General features: G+C 34.7%; 1 protein-coding gene across 9 annotated transcripts in view; it reads right to left on the minus strand.

Moving 5' to 3' along the window:
• The window catches only part of Thsd7b (thrombospondin type 1 domain containing 7B), a 1,329,200-nt gene that overhangs the window by 369,984 nt on the left and 937,603 nt on the right, over window positions 1-21,613 (minus strand). For all 9 annotated transcript variants that reach the window (XM_087197681.1, XM_087197682.1, XM_087197688.1 and 6 more), the window contains 2 exons: window positions 14,095-14,224; window positions 10,891-10,994 (listed from right to left, as the gene is read on the minus strand). In XM_087197681.1, coding sequence (XP_087053807.1) covers window positions 10,891-10,994; window positions 14,095-14,224 — 234 coding nt within the window. The remainder of the gene's footprint in view (window positions 1-10,890; window positions 10,995-14,094; window positions 14,225-21,613) is intronic.

Here is a 21,613-nt window from a genome sequence, read left to right on the forward strand (position 1 = left end):
TATTCTACACAGATGACTCTGGCTTCAAACTTAAAGAGGTTTGTAAGAAATGTGCCTGATAGGCACTGGAAGGCTGTCATGACACTCAGGTAGATTTTAGCAGTGGTGTAAAAGATGAGAGACTGGGAAGGGTTGGGAAAGGGCTTTCTGTGGACACTGAGCTATTTGATAAAAGTTCTTTCACATATCTTCTTCCTCAGCCTTCCTCATGTATTCTGATAATTTCACTGGAGTTCAGAAAAAAGAAAAAAAGACTTTCTTCTTTTCAACTCCTGAATTCATTTTTACCTTCCATCACATCTCACACTCTGCCTCTAGAATCATGCTCATTCAAATGTTTTCTACCTCCTAACAGCTTCAGTAAGTTTACATTACTTATTTATTCCACTACTTATTTATTGTTCCACTACTTATTTTGCCTTCATATTTGCACAGAGTTGATCCTATTTGCCCTTTCTAAACCTTGAGCTGTGAGCCTACTTCTTTCCTGATTTTCTCTGACAAATATGCTGTAATATTATCTACTCTATATCTGTTTCCTCTGTCCTTGGCTCCAAAAGTATGATTTTTTTAATCCTACAATTACTTTGCTGAGAATATGTCCACTGACTATTGCCAAAGAGACTATTGCCAGATCCTTTATTTCATATTCCAAATAATTTTATTATATATATTATTTATTCCAAACATAAGTTTCTAGAAATCATTACTTTTGCCTGATCAAGTACTGTCTCTCTCACACTGTATGTGTGTTGTATTCACATTTTATGTCAATAATTTATGTCAACTTTTTGTATCATTATTGTCTCATTCATGTTGACTTGAAACCAGAATTCTTTCAATTCATCACTATTCTTTGCTCTGTATATAAGATTAGCTATTAAGTACAATTGATTTTTTTTCCTTAAAATGTCTTTTATGTGTGTTTCTTCACATTTATTTCCAAAATTATTATTCTAGTGTAGGCTTTCAAAACTCCTTCTGGCATAATTACAAAGACTGCATGAACCATCAACCTTCCTACCATCAGTTTTTAGTCTTCAAATCCTGCTATGAAGCAAATCGCTGTATGTGGAGTTTAATTGATTTTAGTCAGTTTTAAATTCTTATTCCCCATACACTTGGATTTGAAAATGTCATTCTTGCATTTGTACTTACCATCGTGTGAATCCTTTATAACATGGATGGCCTTAAATAGATACTATTTTTGCAGCCTTTGCATGTTTGAATTCCATAGAGCTGAGTTTGGGCATTCCTATACCAGTTTTTCTCTTTTTAAAATTTTTTTCCCCTGATACTGAGCATTGAACCCAAGGCCTTCTCATTTGAGATAGGGTCTACTAGGACACCAAGTTGCCCAGGCTGGGCACAGACACACTTACGGTCCTTCTGCCTCAGCCTCCTACAGTGCTAGAATTACAGGTATGGACCCAGCTCTTTGTTGGCATTTATGATCACTACTGCAAGTGTTGGCTTCTTTTTGTTGTTCTCTTGCTGTTACCTGGAAGGAGAGTTGTTACTTTTGTTTTCTTTAGAACGGCACAAACTTTCCCTCCTGAAGCAATTCTAAGCTAGTGCTTAGGTTAAACAGAAACAAATACTACGAGCTTAGTGACACCAAGGAGTTCCAAGGGATATGCACCAATTTGAAGATACAAATTTTGGTCCTGGATGAGAGACATGTAATCTTATTACATTTAAAGTTTTAGTGAACTTTGAAATTCACATTAACAGTCACAAAAGGAAGATAGTTTGGTAACCGAGAACCATGTGGCTAGTAGAGAAATTTCTTGCTCAGAGTTTTGCAAATGACTCCATCTCTCAGTTGAAAAGCAGTTACCTCCCACCTATCTTCATCCTAAACATACACTTTACCAGCAAAATATCTGCTGAGAATGTAAGTGAGGTGTAGGTAGGAGAAAGGGCTACTCTGTATTTTGGATCATAGGTTATTATATTAAAAATAAAGTGGTTACTGAAAGATAGGCTCTCTGATCTGTAGACAGTAAACATTTTGTAACTAAAGTGGCATGCCTTAGGCATCTCCTTTGATATTTATTTTTAATTTATCTTCAATTTTTAAAATGTGCATATTCTACCTTTAAGCAACTGTGCAAACATGAAAACAACAAAGATAATTCTACCCTGAAACATGTAAAGGAAATGAAAAATACATCTTAAAATCATTATTCACTTACATTAAAATGCAATCTCTGCTCTGAATCCAATGCTTGACTCTTCAAACCAGTGCCCACAGCATGATAACCTACTTTTCTGTTATAACCTGAGAATATTTTAGTTTTGAGATTCACTTTACACTGTCAATTTTATTTCTATGTTTAACATGATTTTCCTTATTTTCACACTTTCAGCAACTGGGTTGAAGAGAGATATTTTAAAGTTCCTTAAAATGTTAATAATTAATCATTTGATATTGGAGCTAATTAATAAAATAAATTGATAAAGAATTGATTATGCCCTCCAAAGGACTATTCTGATATTGATGTCAGAAATGAAATTAAAAGCTCCCAAGAATATTCTTTAATTTAAAGAATATTGAGGTCTGACAATGTTTCCTATGTAATGAATGCAACTATTAAAAATAGCCACACAAAAGTGATTAATACGATGAGCTTTAGATAAAGAGTCTGACTGTTATCTATACCAAAGGGTACAGTATGTTGAGCTGGGAAGTTGGGTCATGCCCTCCCTTCGTTAATTTCACTAGAAAGATACTGCCAGATGTTTTTGCTCACTTAAGAAAGTGACATGAGGGAAAGGTTGCTTGGATTTGACTGCAACTCATCCCTACCTCCTACTTCCTACTGAAGATGCCCACATCCCATAGCTAATATAGGTTTTATCCCCTATGTCTTGAAGTGAATAGAAGAAAATATTTCCCTTCCCAGTAAATCCTGCCCCATCCTGTGACAAAAATGTTTATTTATAAACAAACAAAAAAGGTTGTGACTATTTGGCTATGGTTATTACTATACTCAGTTATAGTTAAAACCCATATATTTGTTTCATTTTCTGAACCTACTGAAATGACTTTTTCTGATCAATGTAGGTCAATATGACAGAATGAACCTATACAATATGAGTTTAAATTTTCCTCCATTTGGAGAATTAAAGTAGGATGATTCAGAAGTGTAACCTCTTTGTCTCCTAAAAAGGACACCTGACATCATAGAGAAAAACATGACTAGCTGATTGAAATAATGGATGTTGAACATCTCCCAAAGGCTCATGTGTTAAAGGCTTTGTCCCCAACTGGTGGTTAATAGGTGATAATGGAACCTTTAGGAGACAGGGCTTAACAGCAGGAAGTCAGGTCACTGTTGGCATGTGTCTGAAGGGGATATTGGGATTCTGGTACCTTCACATCTCTCTTTTCACTTCTTGACTGCCAAAAAGTGAGCAAGCACCTCTGCCATGCATTTCTGCTATAGTGCTCTGCATCATTACAGGCACAAAGGTAATGGGCCAACTGACCATAGTCTGTAACCTTTCAAACTGAGCCAAAGTAAGTCTTTTCTCCTTTAACTTGATTATTTTAGGTAGTTTGTCATAGCAATGGAAAGCCAATACACTGATTGACTATTTTGGTGTTTTATTGACAGGCTCTCTCAGACAACTTCTTTACTGTATTTCTGCATATTTTCTAGAAGATTGATGAGCTGATTGTGGGTTGGCATTTTTAACTCTCATTTTCTCTCCATGAAGACAATATCACTTAAGAATAATTTTCAGTCAGAAAATTAGAGTACCTAGACCAACAGTATGAATACTTTCCTCTGAATTCAGTTCATGGAGTTTCTTTACTTACTTTAGTTTTATATGATATACAGCTTATGTTTATAGAATTTATATAATCTTGGAAAATTAGATTAATGGTTAAAGATTGAATCACATAATAAAATTTAGAAAGAAATTAGATTATGAAAAAACATGAAATAAAACATCTTGCTACGGTGGCAAACATGCACAAATATACCTATTTCATATGTATTTTTATTTTTAGATACCAGGTATTATCACTATACTATTAAGTCAATGAATTATCATTTTCCTTAACCTCTTCCTACCTAAATTTATTCCATCATTTCTTCAATGGTAAAAGTATTCCAAAATTTACCCCGAAATTGACTCTTGCAGTCATTTTTTAAATGCTAAACCACCTTTCTAAAAGACACTCTTTGAATGCAAAGGAAACACATTCCATCAAAACTGTTGTATGGGAAAGACTGTTTTCACTGTGAGAAAACTTACTAAGAAATAACAAAATTATTTCATGGATGTATTAGTTTTCCTGTCCCTAGAACACAATACCCATTTCCCACAACTTCAAGGAATAGAGGTTTAATTTGGCTCAAGGTCTTAGGAGATTCAGTCAACTGTTTCCCCTGGCCCCAAGGGAAGAACATTATGATAAAAGACCATGGTGGAACAAACCTGCTTAGTTCATGGTGGTTTAGAAACAGGGCAGGGGAACAGCATCAGAGAGGAAGAGGTGAGGGAAAGATATAGACTCCTAGGATATGCCTCTGTGAACCACCTACACAAAGCCCAGAAGTGTGCCTCCCCCTAGATAGCCCAAGCCCATCAAGCTGATAATTCAAATTAACCATCACAATGGTGATAAGAGGCCTACCTACTTTGGTCTGTATGAACATTATTCAGTAGTACAAAAAAAACATAATGCAGATACTTTAAGAAAGTCAGGCCTATGTTACACAAGATAACTTTGATTGCCAGTACTTACTCTGCATTCATTACTATGTCACAGAGTTAAGCCTTTCTGCTGATGAAGGATTTTCACAAGCTGATGAGTGAGATGAAAATACTGTCCAAAAGAAAAATGCTAATGGGAAGTCCATTAAACCGATTTTAAAGTAGTCAGTGTGTATAGCAAATAAGAATCAGTTCATAGACTAATCCATATTTTGAAGAAAGCCAGCATCTTCACTTTCTTCTTCTCATTTGTGTACTAAAGTTTTGCCTTTTAAAGAGCAGTATCTTCAAAGTATTAGAATATGTATGTTTGTTAATTTTTATTCTTTCATTCTCTACAGAAGTTGAACTACTATTCTTTCTCTATTCAGAATAAACCTAAGAAACTGGGGAGAAAAATGCTTGACTCTTCATGAAGATGGGATAACTGGGACAATGGGACCTGAAATTCCATTTCCTTGTTGAAATACAGATTCTGAGCTACAGCTGTAATTCCATACGTTCTACTTTCTCTTTTGCCTCTTTCTTAATTAAGAGTATCACAAAAATGAAATTTTAACTGTATACCAATTAAACATGTCAACAACAATAACACAATCAAATAAAACAAGGGGTACTTATAATAACTTATAAATCCTAAAAGATTCCTTCAAATGATAAAAATATAAACATTAGACAAATAAATATCTTCTAAATTGACTGCTGGGTTGGTTCAAAAGAAAAGAATCTATAAAACCCAAAACAAAATAAACTTATAGACCCTTTAGGGTAAGCAAGGAAGAAAATTTTCATCCTGAAAGTATCTAACAGATCCTATAATTTCAAGTTCCCACCTTCATGGCTTGATAATACACACAAGTAAAAAATATTAAAGCCTGTAGACACTTTTAAAGAACCCACACTAGAAGAAATGACCACAAGCTAGTCCTTAGGTGTTAAGGGTGTCCTAGTTAGCAATATACTTCCCAGGCAAAAGGTCCCTGCAAGGTCACTTGCAATGCTAAAACTGTGCATTTCAAGTGGAAAGATTGTTTCATGAGATGTATAACCACAAGCTGACTTTTCCATAATTATACGATCTAAATTCATGTTCCCTCAGTGATACAAAAAAATCTTCATACAGAAAATTAGTTTTCCAGACAGATAGGACCTGCATAGAAATGGATGAACACAAACTCTTTCTAGGAAAGCTCAGTAACAATCCAAACCTCAAAGAATTTCCATAGGTAAGACTCCTTGCAGCAGCAGAAAAAGAACCTCACAGTGAAATTAATAACAACAACATTATTAGTTTTCAGGGGCTGCTGTAATATAACAAATTACCACACACTGGTGGCTGAAAAAGAGAAACTCTGTTCTATCACAGTCTGGAGGCCCAATGTATAAAATCAAGATGTCATCAGGGCCACACTCCCTAAGGCTCTAGGGGATAATTTGTCCTTTCATCTTCTAGCGGGGATCCAGATGTTCCCTGGATTCTGGATGCATCACTCAAATGTTTCCTCAAGTGTCTTATAAGGACATTTGTTTCTTGATTTAGAGCCCATTGGGATCATCTAAAATAATCTCACCATGATATTCCTAAACTAATTATATCCACAAAGACCAATTCTCCAAGTCAAGCCTCATGGACAGGTTACGGGGATTCAGATGTGGCATATTTTTTGTGGTCAACAATTCAACTCAAAAAATATGCATGCAAAAACAAGTCCCTATTTGTAAGAACAATCAAGAAATGAAAGTAGAAAGCTCTGTACAGTATAAAATATGTCCATGTATTTGTGCCTGTTTCCTTTCTTAGTATAACTCTCCTTTCTGAATTTAACTTTTGTAGATTTTGCAATATATTATTTTAGTCACTTAAAACAATAAATAAATCATTTTAAATATAGATATTTATCAAAGTAACATACATACATAGCATTGAAACCCACATCATTATGAAACAAGCAATTACCTAACAGCCTATCTTTAGACTCTTACATTTTCCTCTGTTGTATACTTCATATTTCTACAAAATATACATATAGTGCCATCAACTCATTCTTTAATATTAGGAATTTCCTACTGATGTCTTCTTCAGGACACCTACTCCTAGGTCTGGTTACAAACTCATCAACATTGTTGAATCACAATGACTGCTTGAATACACATTTCTCAGACAAAGAAGTAAAAGCAGCAAACAAATATATGAAAAAATGTTCAACATCACTCATCATTTGAGAGATGCAGATGAAAACAACACTGAGATTCCACTTCACCCCAGAAAGAATTATGGCTGCTATCAAGAAATCAACAAATAACAAATGCTGGCAGGGTTGTGGGGAGAAAGGAAGCCTTCTCCATTGTTGGTGGGAGTGCAGGCTGGTGCAACCACTGTGGAAGTAAGTATGGAGATACCTCAAAGAACTAGGACTAGAGGTCCCATTTGACCCAGCTATTCCCCTGCTGGGTATCTTCCTAAAAGAATTAAAAGAATCATACCACAGTGATATATGTGCACCCATGTTCATAGCGGTACAGTTTGTAATAGCTAAAGCTTAGAAGCAGCCCAAGTGTCCATCAACTGGAAACTGGATAAAGAAAATGTGTTTTTTTTATAAAATGGAGTACTACTCAGCCATAAAGAATGAAAAACTAGAGTCATTTATAGCTAAATGGATGCATATCGAGGCCATACTCTTAAGTGAAATAAATAGGACACACGTGTAAATATCAAATAGTTTCTCTAGTGTGAGAAACTGATAGTGTAAACAAGAGTTAAAATGATTAAAATGAATAACTGATAATTTGAAATAGGAAAAAAGGTCCAAAGACGAAGGAGTGAAGGGAGGGGAAGGGGAAAGGAAAAGAGGGAAAGGAAAAACTATGAGAAAAGAAAAAAAAAAGGAAATGAAATCTATGTAAATAGGGAAGGGTGGAGGGGGTGAAGGGAGGGCAGGGAATGGGGAAAAAATAAGAACCAATATACATCATGTAGAGGTACAAGCACCCAACGATAAATGTCAATGAATTGTATACCTAAAATTTACCAATAAAATATACCAATAAAATTAATTTAAAAAAATTTTTTTAAAAAGATACATTGTTTGTAGGAGAGCTGAAGACATATTGTGACTATATTTCTATTTACAACTCTTTGAATTTTTTGGAGATACTTCACATTTTATTTGTAAACTTTTCTTTGAATCTGGGCAAGTACCCTCACACCTGAGTAATGCTTCTCATTAAAACTCCCCAGGTCAAATCTGACAAGTGGTTTGTTCTCTTCATTTTTATTTTAGGATCTCCCTTCTGACACTGTCTAGATCACTTGCTCTAGTTCAAACTGGCTGCTCTGTAGGCCTGTACACTTCTCTGGTCCTGGAGCTCCCTTCCCTTTCTTCCTTTCAACATAACTTCACTTAATCAGGATAGCGGCCTACCTATAGGTTCTAGTTTGTCAATCTGTGATGAAACATATCCTCTACTAGCTTCTGGAGGCAGGATGGCTTGCGGGTAAACTTTTGGAGATTTTCGTTTTCTACAGATATTCTTATCTTACTCTAATACCTGAAATGTAATTTGCTATCGACTACTAGGTTAAAAATCATTCTCATTTAGTATTTGGAAGGCATTGTTCTATTTCTTTCTACTTTCCAATGCTGACTCTGAGAAGCTCTCTGATCTCAAGATGCGCTTTTATTTACTTTAGAAGGTTAAAGGTCATGCCATGTCATATGTGTGCCAAAATTTCACAATGATGAACCTTGATGTTGGTTTCTTTTAATCACTTTGATAACTTTCAATCCAGAGACTTAAATCTTCCATGATGGAATTTTTTTCTTGTATTATTTCTTTGATAATCTTTTTTCTTTTATATATATTTTTTCTCTTTTAAACTCTTAGCAGCTTGATGTTCAACTTCCCCTATAAATTTTCTGATTTTTACCCTCCTACTATTTATTTACTTATTTTCTTTCATTGCAGAATTTTTTTCCTCACTAAATATCTGATGATTGATAACTGTCCATTAGTATGTGGAGGGACTAAAAGTGAACTGTTTTTCAAGTTTGTGATGGCATGTTGTCTGGTAGATATTGCAGTATTCAAGGTCCTCCTGTTTTTATATCAAAGACTCCTAAGCATTATTGTTTATAGGACAGGTACTCTATAGAAAATGGAGCCCAGTCTCCTGCCTGGGAATGGGACAGGAAGGGGCATGTGTGAAAGCTAACCAGGCAGCATGCTGATTCAGGAGAAAAAAAGGAATTGAGGAGTTCATAGTCCCTAAATAGACTTTCCTTCATCTTCCTGATTTCCGGTCTAACCTCTCATCCCACCACCCTAGGTCTACTATTCAAAGTTCACAACTGCTCCAGTACTGTATCTCCAGTCAATAGACCTGCAGTTCCTAAAAGAACAGGAAGTGGTAGGAATCTGAGTGCCTACTTTCTTCTGCAGACCCTGGTGCATTTCTCAAGTTATGTAGGTCAAACTAATCTCTGTCTTCAGCCTCCACATCCTCATTCCTGTCAACACTTAGGCATGACATTGTCCTGCAAAGTACTGATCTCCATTCAATTTCTAAATCCATATATTGTGATTTAGATTACATATGGCTCCTAACTGATATATAGCTAAGCTTATTGGGCTCCTTGTTCTTTGAAATAGTTTTATAAAGAAGACCTTGTTGAGGTTTATTATGTGTCATTGTTTCTTCTTTTCTTTGATGCTTTTGAAGTAATTTTAAAGAAAAGAGGGGGTAGAAATGTCTTTCCTCCATTGTCTTAAAATTGACAACCTCTCCTACTACTTTAAAAGTCCAAACTGCCACCGAGTACCTGGGAATCTCTAATGTTGGTGTCTAATTTAGGAAAAACCCAGGTACTTGACTAGTCTAAGAAAGTACAAATCATCCAGCTAGAAATCCATTTAAATTGGAATCCAAAGAAGACTCTAGGACAGAGGAAATAATTTGCTTTTTATGTAATAAGATTCTACATCCTTTAGAGGCAACATTTCTGCATAATCCCCTGCATGATTTTGTAATAAAAAACAGCCATTGAGATATTCTAGTATTACTAAGTGGTAAAACACAGGTCCCATTTTGAGTTAAATTGTTCACTACATGTAGGTTCCATTTGTAAAGGGCTTTTTCATATGCTATAGCAATTTTCCAGCAGAAAGTAGACAAAAGTCTGTTAATAAAACATCATACTATTTTGTGATATATGGAAGTAAAATATTATAATGAAGAAATTTGTCCCTTCTTATAATTTACACAAAGTCAAAGTACCTAGCCAATGATATGCACATTTGTAAATGTTTTTCCAGGGAAATAATTTCCAAATTATAACTTTTGAAAAAGAAAGAGGAACTTAATTCTAACTATATCCTTTAAAGAAACATTTTATAAAACCAGTATAATGTAACTGGTCCCACAATGTATTATTTTGCTGCACAGACCCATTTAGTGACAAAATGGTTAGGTTTTTATAATAAAGAACTTTTTATTAAGCCTTATATCATTAGTACTTGGATTATGAAAGAAACAGAAAGTGAGCTTTCTAATGCTTTTTCCAGTGATTTTTCAGAGGTTTGTCACATTTTCTAGATATGATAATAAAAGGTACACCTAGTCAGATCCAGAGACTATTCATAATGCCATTCAGAAATTTTAGTAGTTCCTTTTTATGCATATTACATATAGAATGTATAGTAAATATGTGCATAATAATTATGCTTAACCCATGATCATTAAAATTAGCTAATCAATTTGCTATCCTTACATTCATGTGTTTAATTAGCATCTAAAAAATATAGTGTATAACAAAATGTAATGTGTATTTTGGGGTCTAATTTTGATATATCCTTTATTCCTTGACCGATATCCAGTTTGCATTTTGACAGCATCAGTACTGGGGTCTACTTTGACTAAGAACAGATATTTTCTTATATTAATGTAGTCCTGAGGTACACTGGCTGGTCCTAGTTAAAAGATGCTGCCTAGGCATCAACATTAACTAATAACATAGGTAAACTCACTGATAACATATAAATAACCCAATCCGAATATATCACAACTTATTCAAATATAAATATAAATAACACATTATAAGAATAACATGACTTGAAATTACACATGCATAGGAAACTGTATTACAATTCCCTTACCTCTTGTTTGCAGCCCCTTTCCACAGGCCTCACTGGTGCCCATTATTCCCTGCTTGACTGACTCTGGCACAAGGACACAAGGATTCCATTTCTGTGGCTTCCACCTGTGATTACAAAGATAGTAAACTAGAACTTATTCCTGTGACAAACATACAAAGTAAATACCTGAAACATATATTCTGAAATACAAAAACATAAAGCCAATAATTCAATAAAAAATGGACTTGAAACCCTCATAAAATCAATCCTTGGCAAGCACTTGGGATGACAACAGTTTATGCTACCCTGATTCATGATAGATACAGTAATTCTTTTTTTTCTTTAAGAATTTCAACTGTTCGAAAATAAACTTTAGTTTGCAGACAAAAGTAGCAACAAAAAGCAACAGGAGCACAGATCAGTCTGACTCATTATGAACTTAAAACCTTTTAAAAATAGAAAATCCCTATGTCCTACTGTAACATTAGAGAATTAAGTTTGGATGTCTGTAAATGTGAGGTGGAAACCCTTATATTTAATCTTAAGTGCCAAAAAAATTTTATGTTCTGCTTCTTAGGACTCAGAATTAATTCACGTATCTCAATAGGCCATAGAATGAAGGGTGAAGGGGAGTGTGGGGGATCCACTTTACCTGCTAGTTCATCAGAAGGAAGAGGAATGGATGCACCTGTGATGAAACACCAAGATTTTTATTCCTTTGAGGAAACAATCTCTAAGGAAGAGATCTGGTTTCCACTGTTTTTCCTTTTTAGGTTAATAAAACACTATTTTTACGACTAACAGGGCAAACTTTGACTTGTGTTCTTATGTCTGCCCCTGGACAAAACTCCAGAAAACCCAAGTCCTAGATCTAGCCACATGTACTGTTCATTTACTTATTTTATATATTTCTTATAAGCCAATATCTGATAAGAGAGATACTTCCAAAAAATGAAATAGAAAATAAGTAAAAATATCATTGACTTAATGCAAGTGATTTCCAAAAATGGAAATAACTGAGGAGTTGGGGAAAATCAGAAACCAACTAAAAAAAGAAAAAGTCACATCTAATGAAATTACCTCAACTTTGAATACTTGGAAATTTACTTTGTACATGCATAGATTCATTCAGCATAATTCTAAAACACAAGCTAAAATAGTAAAAGTCCAACTTTTCAACTAAGATAAGTCATTCATTCATACTCTTTAAGTTAACTTTACACAGACTCCCTAAAGAAAATGAGAACAAAAAATTCAGGTATTCAGTCTAATTTAGCTTGCTGCATAGACTGAAAGGAATGGGAGTTTTCAGAGCTTCATTGTTAAGCTCTCAGCTTTGGGATAATGATCTTCAGTTCAGAGACAGTAAGTGATAGTGAGATGGTCCTAGTCAGTTCAGGCCTGTTTTCAGACCTAAGTCTCTGGACACTTAGCCATGGACGCTTGTTTGAACACTATTACCAATTGTATATGGGGATAAAGGTTGTCATGCTGTTTGCCCCTTTTTAATCTTATAAAAAAATAAGATGCTTAATGTCATAAAAAAATAGACATTTTGATTCTAATGCGGTAAACATGTGGATATGTAACCTCAATGAATTAAAAAGAAGATAATGATAACAATCTACCTTAACTTGGTTCTTAGGATAATTTTCTCCCTAACATACCAATGTAGAGGAAAGCAAAATCTACATTCGAACCATACTGCTTAAAATTGAAAAATATTTTACTAAGGAACAGAGAACTTTGAACTACCCGTCATGAGACATGATGTAGTCATCTAATTCATACACAGTAGAATTGATTTCTGCGGAAAATAATAGGAGGTCAATAATAGAAAATAGTTCAAACATAAGTGTTTAAATTTAATTGCAACTGAATAGTACAGAGAGTGGACAATGGGAATGGCCCACTAATAGTTCCCAGGATTTTATCTGATTATAATAGTATTGGGTTCATAACACTATCTAGTAATATTTGATTTAGTTAATTTTTTCCCTTGCCTCCTTTCCTTGAGTGTGCTTTACAGACTCATAAGTTTCAATATTTATAAATGGTACATGAGGATGACTACTGACAGTGTTCCCACCGTGGCCCTGTAATTACTCAAGAAAAAATGGTAGTCTGGGCATGATCCCAATGTTTATTTACATCCTCTCCAAATTCGTCATCTGACAGAAATGATGGAAGTAAAGTATAATAAAATCAATAGTCATTTGGACTTAGTCAGTGACTCAAATTTTGTCTAAAGTGAGGCATCTACCCTGAAAAGGAAAAGAACTTTCATTTTCCTGAATAAATTAGCCCTTGAGTTTCACAGCTTTAAGATATAGTTTCTCATGAAACATACTAGGCAATTTTTACTAAAGATATTTTTAAGTGTGCTAATAAAATTATATGATTCTTAAGACCATGAGCTATTTTTTCAAATCAGTAAAACTGAAAAGCGATTGAATTTAATTCAAATACCCTTAAAGCAATGTTTCCATCAAATTGAAAACTTGCAAATGTTAAAAGAAAGGTTCTCACTCAACAGATCAACCTCAGATACTGTTTGTACAAATAATAATTTCCAATTTGTCAAGAGGTAAGAGAGAGTACCATTCCCAGCTTAAAAGTTACTCATTTTCTTTCTATATTAAAATATTTTATCTTTAGGATAAAGATTTATTCTAACTGGTAGTTTCTGAAACTATGTATATAATAAAAACAGACAACTCAATATTTTCAACTAGAATAAATTACTGAGGAATTATAAATTTGTTCCTAATTCTTTATTAAATGTTTTAAAGTGAGAATAGGCTAAGGATCTCACTTTCTGTGTGTGTGTGTACACCCCCACTTCACCCCAAAGACCTCATTCTGCATCTCTTTGGATCATGATCCTGAATAATGATTATAAACATGGCAGAAATCCAGTAGCTTGCAATCAAAAATGTTTGTTTTGTTTTTCCCTGCTAACTACACATTCATATATTCAGTTGGGAGGGGGAAACACTGAAGTATTTGAAGATATACAATATTACCTCTTTTTTTTTTTTTTTTTTGGTACCAGGGATCAAACTTAGGACCTTGCACTTGCGAGGCAGGCGGCAGCACCATTGAGGTAAATCTCTGGCCCATTACCTCTTCTTATTTTTTGCTAAACAACCATATGTTTTATGAAAGAGAATAGGTTATGGTTTATATCCAGATCCAATGATAATTTGAAAATTTACTAATTACCGATATATAGGGCACAATGGGACATCATCACAGTCTCTCTCTTCAAACAAGGTATCTGGGCATTCTTGGCCTCCATTGGCTGCTTCTTGGATAACAATCCTGTATCGAGACTGTTTTATTGTGGCATTTCCTGAAGTAAAGGAAAAATGAAATTATAATACCCTTTTATGTTGATGGAGATCAAAATCAAGGCAGCAATTAGAGAGACAGAGAAAAAAAGAGAGAGAGAAAGTGTAAGCAAATGTAGAAAGTCAACCTAGGAGATGAGACTAAGAAATAAATACTAAGGGTTAATACTCAATCTGACTTGTGTGAGAAATACTATACTTTGGAATTGCAACTTCAAATACATTTGTTCTTATAGGCCAAAATGGCTTCCCATTGTCTGAATGTATTTTTAATTAATTGGAGTCTTCTTTACTAATAGCCTAAGAGTTACATGACATAATCTGAAGGACCACAGAAATCATCCTTAATCTCAAACAATAGCTGAGGGTCCTAGAGTTTTATTAATTGACTATATGTTTCCCTCTCATAGCTAATTTATAAAGTAGTACTCTCCTAAAAATTTTCATAGTTATCTCTTACTACACAGTAATTTGTTAGATTTCTTATTCCTCATAACCTCACCACCAATATATGTGTGCTTAGAATTTGGAGAAGAGGTGCTAAAATTGGGAAAAGAACAAAATCCTGTTTACTTTAAGGTTTTGCTGAGAAGTAGAAGTATTTATAGGCACTTTAGGGGAATGATAACACATGTTCACTTTAATGTGCTAGGGCACTCATTTCACAAGTATTAAATGCTTTCTAAATCAACAAAGTCAATTAGCAACTATTTCAATAATTAATTGCAAGGTATACTATTCAGACCAGATAAGCAGACATAATTTTCTGAACTTCAGAATGCGTGATTAAACAGAAAGAAAAAGGAGCAAATGTTACAAGACAATGTTGAATGTGAGCAGTGTCAAACAGTGATATGATATTAATTGGGTACATAATAAAGAGTAATGTCTTTACACATTGGAAACCAAAGATAACTCACAGAGGAGTTCAATTTTATCCTAAGTCATGAAGTCTGAATGAAACAAAAAAGAGGATACAGGATAAAACCATTTCAGGCCAAGGAAACAGTTTTGAAAAATGTTTTGAGATGCAGGAGTTCAGGGAATTTACAGAGAAAGATACATTTAATACATTTTAAAGGAATGTATGTGTGTATAATTTCTGTTATTATGCATGTGAGGGGTTGAGGGAGGGGAAAAGCCTAATGAAAGCTAAAAAGAATGGAGAAAAGGAGACATGTAGGAGAAAATGGAATTAATTAGTAGTTTTGGGGTAGGTAATAGGAGTAACCATGTTGAGAAGTTAATTTCTAGAAAGCCAGTAAACTAAGGAAGCAAAACAAAAGAAGGAAAGGGGGCATTTATTAAAATTATGCATTAATATGTTTTTGTTAATTATTGATACAAGAAGGCTTACAATGAGAAGCAACTAACCCACAACCCAAGGTCCTTTAACTCCCTGTCTGCTTCCTCAGAAGGAACACTTTTATTTTGGGGTACCAAAGATCAAACTCAGACCTCGCGCTTGCGAGGCAGGCAGTGGAACCACTGAGCTAATCCCCTACCCTGAAGGAACACTTTTAACTGTTCTGCTTCCATATGTAGCTCTTTTGTGGTTATCTCCAAATCTATAAATAATATTTTTGTCATTACTTCTTGATATATGAACTTTAGACAATATCTATTAACTTTCTTCTATAATTGATGAGAATTTACACTACCTTTCAATTTTTTCATAACTGCATGGCTATTTTATGCCTCTACTGGTTATTTAAAGCTGTGAAAAATCTATACTTTTTTTCATCACTACTCCTTGATCTTGTCCTTCATCAGGCCAGCCACGAAGTTCTGCAGAATTCTCCTAGGTAGACTGGCTTTCTTTTCTACTGCTACCAGCTTCCTGCTAGGTTAGGTCATGGTTCAGTGTGCCTTGTCATAGTTTCTGTAATACTCAGTCTTTGTCCATCAATGCATGTTTTCCATAAGTGAGTATAGTCTCCCATCTAATGATGGTCCTCTCCTTTTGTTTTCAATAAGGAGTTAAGGTTTTTAAAATTCCTCTTTTTAAAATGACTTTTAATGAGATCTTGAGAAGGAAAGAAAAACAACATATTTGCACATTTCATGATCTTGAACTAGAAATGAGATATACAAGATCTTTTCCATTTGCTCCCCACATCCTCTCTTTGTCCATCTTTAGTCTGTTCTATGTCTAGGGAACCAACCATGCAAAGAGTACATCAGTGATCTTCTTGCCCATTGATTCCTTTTGGGTCTGTGTAGTGGGAGAATACAGAACACAGTGGAAGGAAAAAAGAGGGCAAGAGAGAGATCAGAGTGTTCATTTCATTGCATTCCACCCACTGGGCAGCTCAAGCTGGCTCTCAACTTCTACCAAAAGCCAGTTCCTATGGACTGGTACTTGCCTCCAGCTGTTGTTTTGGGGTTTCATTGATTGTACCTTTTTCTATCAACTTCCAGGCTCCCGACTGTTATTAGCCCAGGCACTAAATCATCATCCCTTGTAATTTTACATTAACTGTGCCCACTCTTTGTAAATTATTCCTTCATTAAATTTTCCTCAGTTATCCCATTTGATGGGATACTTGTTTCCTATAAGAATGCATGAATAAAGTCAAAGAAAATATGACAATATTAAATAGAGGAAATGCTATAATTAGCCCTTTTTAAAGTACAGTGAAGTCCTGTGAAGTATGTTGAAGTTCCTGTGAAGAATATAAAAACAGAAGAATAAAAAACATAATTGAAAAGGTTCTGCATATAAATTAAAAGCTCTATTCATTAGGGTGGAGACAGAAATTATACTGTACATATTCTGAAAATTATTGTTTATTTTTTAGAATGCATATATGAGTGTATGCTTGTAAATATTATCATGAGTCTGTAAATAAAAATTAAGACAGCAGAAAATGAAATGGATACTTTCTCTTCACATTGAGAAACCCTAAAAGGATTAGAACTTTTACTTTATGCATACACATAAATACACATGCACATACCACACATACACAATATGCACTCACACATTCTGTCTTTATGGTGAGATTCCAGGTCAAATAATTCTTGAGTAAAAAAAGCAAACAATTCTTAGGTAAAAGAGTTTGATTTTCATGCAGTTGTTCAGATTGAGGCTGAGAAAAAAGGATTCTAAGATAAAAAGCAGACATTTAGGATCAAGGTAAGATTTTCCAGAGGGGAAAATGATTATTCCCTGTATAGAAATGAAAAACAATGTATATGACAAGAGAAAGAAGAAAGGAAGAATCCTGAGACAGGAAAACATCACAAAAGAGCATGAAATATCTTTTGAGTGATATACCTTTTCCTTGAATTTTAGAATGGTCATATCTAGCATTTGGTTTTGCAACATTTTTCCTCTACCTATGACAAAATTGCTGTTACACACAACAGACTTGATTTAGTGGTGGTGGAGTAAACTCAAGGGCGGGGACTATGTACTGTCAGAATGGAGCAGTCAAGGGTCTTTCCACTTACTTCTAGTTTGATAAGCCAGGATAAACAGTTTTCTATCAAAAGAGGACAGTGATTCCAGAAATCCATGAGGTAAGTAGCAACAAAAGAAGTGGATGTCTGAGTTTGTCTCCAATATCATGGTTGGAACTCAGGCAAGAAAGGATGAGGAAAAGCCAAGGAAACTCTCAATTGAAAGCAAATAAAGCCTAGATTTTCCACTGACCACACAAGAAAAGTGATATTTGGGAAGCACATACAATGAGGGGAAGATAGTGGTCTTACAGATAGAAGATATTTGGATTATGTATAAGTGCAAGACAAAAGTTTCCTGGCACTATTAACTTAATCTATGCCAGGTCCAATTCTGGCCATTTCGCATGTACAGTACATCTTTATTATTATAACACCTCATGAGAGTGCTATTATTTTTCTCACTTCACAGATAAGAAAATAGACAGGGCATGAGATAAATAATTGCCCAAAGTCTAGACATGAATCAAGTTCCATGATCTTTCCATTAATGAAACTTTACAATCATGCAGACTCTAAAATCATACCAAATTTTTAAAATTTTTTACATATGCAGATGTTATACAGATTTTCTTACTGGTATAACAGTGTTACACTGAAAAAATAACTATCCTGCAGGCTTCAAAGGGCAAGGTCAGCAATATCTCCCCCCCTAACTTGGGGAAAAAGTATAATTTTGTGTCCTTTTATATTCAAATCGATGCACAGTACATTTTTGTCTTTAAATCATTGTTGACTAAAAGACTTTTTAGTGTAAAGAGTGTTAAATAAAATGTAATAGTGCGCTTCAAACAAATGCTAGACCCTTCCACCTTTGTCATATATTACAAAACTGTTAAATATGTGGTTTGAATTAACTTTAAACATACTGAAATACATAGCGTGTGTCTTTAACTCAGATGAAGACTCTAATTGCACAGGTTGTATTCTAGCCAGTTGTGGTTTATTTGTCCAGAAACACAAATGTGAATTGCACTCTTATCACCAGAATATTGTTCAAATTCAGTGATCTTTAAACAGCTTAGAAGTAATATTTGAAGCCAGGCATGGTGTCTCACACCTATAGTTCCTGTGAGGCTGGGAAGCTGTGAGTTCAAGGTCAGCCAGACCAGCAAGGCCAGCAAAACCCTGTCTCAAAAAAAAAAAAAAAAAAAAAAAAGGACATATTACTTGAACTTTATTAGAGTAGCACAAAGTTTACATAGTCCCCTTTAAATGTTAATTAGCTCCATATAAGTTTTCTGTTTTCAAATGCAACTAGGCATTTTTCCTCTTGGAAAATAGCATGTGTTTCACTTTTGTGTATGTACAAAGGCTTCCATTTCTGGAAGGGTTTTCTTATTCTTAAACAAGGTCAGCCAGGTACCAGATTCTGAAAGAACAATTGTTCCCCTACCCCTTAAGTGGCCTTCTGACTGCACAAGACTGTGCTACTACCCTCTCTAGTCTCCCCTACCATGAGAGATTGTTGAAATTGATGGAGGAAGTGCAAGGCTTGCTTCCCCTCCCACCATTTAAAGCAATTTGAAGATTTTCAGTCCATTGCATACAGTCCTAATGCCCAGCACACCGGCAGTTTGTATACTGGCTTCTTTTATTGTCTTCAAATGTGCAGGAAATTTGAAACTGTCATCTAAAATAGATTCCATCTCCTACGTATGTCAGATCAAACCAAAGAAGCCCCTAGCCATGCCCAAATGCTGCTCCAAAAGCCTGCCTTCCAGTCCTTGGAGGATTAAGTGTGTTAACTTTTTTTTTATTTTTGTAGTTTCTAAGTGAGTTTTGCTAGTGAGGTTAAACTGAATTAAATTTATTTGAGTATAAGCACCTCCTCCATGTAAATAAACTGGTGAGTTTTCTTTTATTTTTAAAAACAGAAATCTATTGTGTACCTTTGGATTTAAGGGTTTGTGATTACATTATTCTTAAGACCAGCATTGTTCTTTTATATACAAAGATGACTTTCTTACTGTGTTATTACTGTTTCAAAAGAAAATGAAACCTTTATTTTGTTTTGGACCCAGTAACTGTGCTGGTACATAGACTCACAGAGAAAATAAACTTTTGTAACAACCTCTAACTACTTTTGTATATCAAAGTTGATTACTTTTAAATATTTGGATCTAGCTTCTAAGTTATTTTAGTGTTTTACATATTCCCCAAAATTACTTTGAATCAATCACCAGCAAAATGAGTTCTTGGTGATGCAATGGTCAGACTTGTAATGAGCAAAAAGCTACATGGAGTAGTTCTTTGCCTTCTTTTTAGCAGCCTATGTTTTTACTTCAGTAAAAAATCACAGATTACTTGAAATCCCTTCCAGTATTAACTAGGTCCTTCTTTCTTCCACATTTAATTGCTTAATAGTTTAAAGAAACTATTAAAAATGGGCATTTTATATAATATGCATGGCTTCAAAATATTCAAAATGAGAAAAAATAAAAAATATGAGGTTGGTCTGTATGGTATGGCTGTGGAAAGATATTGTAGTAGTTTTGACACTGTTGTTATTACCTTTTAAAATCATGTACCCAATAAAATATTTAATCCAAAAAAAATAAAAGATGAAAAAAGAAGGGACATCCTAGGCAAGGAGTTCACATCACTTCTCCTTTGTTATTCTAAAGAGATAGTGCTTCTTTTATAAATGATTCTTCAACAGTACCCTGTTTGCAGAAGGCTTACATGTCATTTTACAGGGTTTTGTGAGTAATGCTTCCCACCTTATTAGGCCTTTGAAAAATAACAATAAATTAAAGAGTACATTTGCAAACATAAATATTTGCTTGAGAATGATTATGAGTAATAAACAATTAATTTACATTCAGTTTTGATTTATGTACAGTCTATCATTATTAGGTCCCCAGGTATAATGAAATTTAAGTCATTAATTATAGTTAAAAGATATAACATTTAGAAAAGATGGTAATTTAAAGTTAACCATATTTAACATAGAAAATATATGGGCTACTAACATCAGGGGATATTTATAGATTCTTTGTGATGGCCTATACCAATACTGTATTTCTCATAACCATGGTAGCAAAAGTGGAACAAAAAGGTATATAAAGAGTGCCTTTGGGTAATTTGCACCTATATAAACTGCGACACATCACACTGAATGAAAGCGTCATGAGTATCCAGCCCTGATGCCAGAGTTATTCAATCAATGCTTTGGAATAAAAATATTGACTCTCTTTAAGCTTATAATTTATTGAACATGTACGTGCAGAGGAAAATCAAAGGTATGGCAGAGCACCTATGAACACAGGCACTCCCTGATAGGTCAGGCTGAGTTAGAGATGAATACATGGTGCAGTGACCACCCAAAAAGAGAACAATGAACTGCTGGGGAAGGGTCTACAAGATTGTGCCTGTTTGGTGCTTCAATAGAGGAACCAAATAAGGACAAAAATGAGGACCCAGAGCTCATACACAGCTCTAAAATTAAAAATACAGCAGCTACAATCACAACCTATTACTGAAAGTGCAAGAAAGTGTCAGTCTCCTGAAAATCTGCCTCACGCTTGTAATCAAAGCTGATCAGTGAGGTGTCTACAACTGAGCTCCAACACCTACCTGACAGAACTGGACATTCTCAGCAACTTGAATCCCTTCTTTGGATCAACGACATAGATGGGAACTTTTGTCGGGAATGTTTTCTACATTAGCTGTCCTTTTTCCTGTGGCTGGGGAGCCACTGGTCTGATCTGTTCTTAGTCAGAGCCATATCTCCCTTCCTGCTTGAATAAAACTTCCACTGAAGTCTTACCTGTGCCTATATTCCTCTGGGTACAGTCTTATTTCTAATGTTTCTGAAGCCAAGAACCGAACTCTGGAAACACTGCCAGAGGCAAGCGAAAGTGTAGTGTAGATGCAGGTTGGTTATACATCAGCAATGCATAGAAGTTGTTGGAATACCTACC

Source organism: Heterocephalus glaber, unplaced genomic scaffold (genome assembly GCF_053883595.1).
Source record: "Heterocephalus glaber isolate CG9 unplaced genomic scaffold, H.glaber_assembly_v1.0 deba00000347, whole genome shotgun sequence".
Classification (NCBI taxonomy): Eukaryota; Metazoa; Chordata; class Mammalia; order Rodentia; family Bathyergidae; genus Heterocephalus; species Heterocephalus glaber.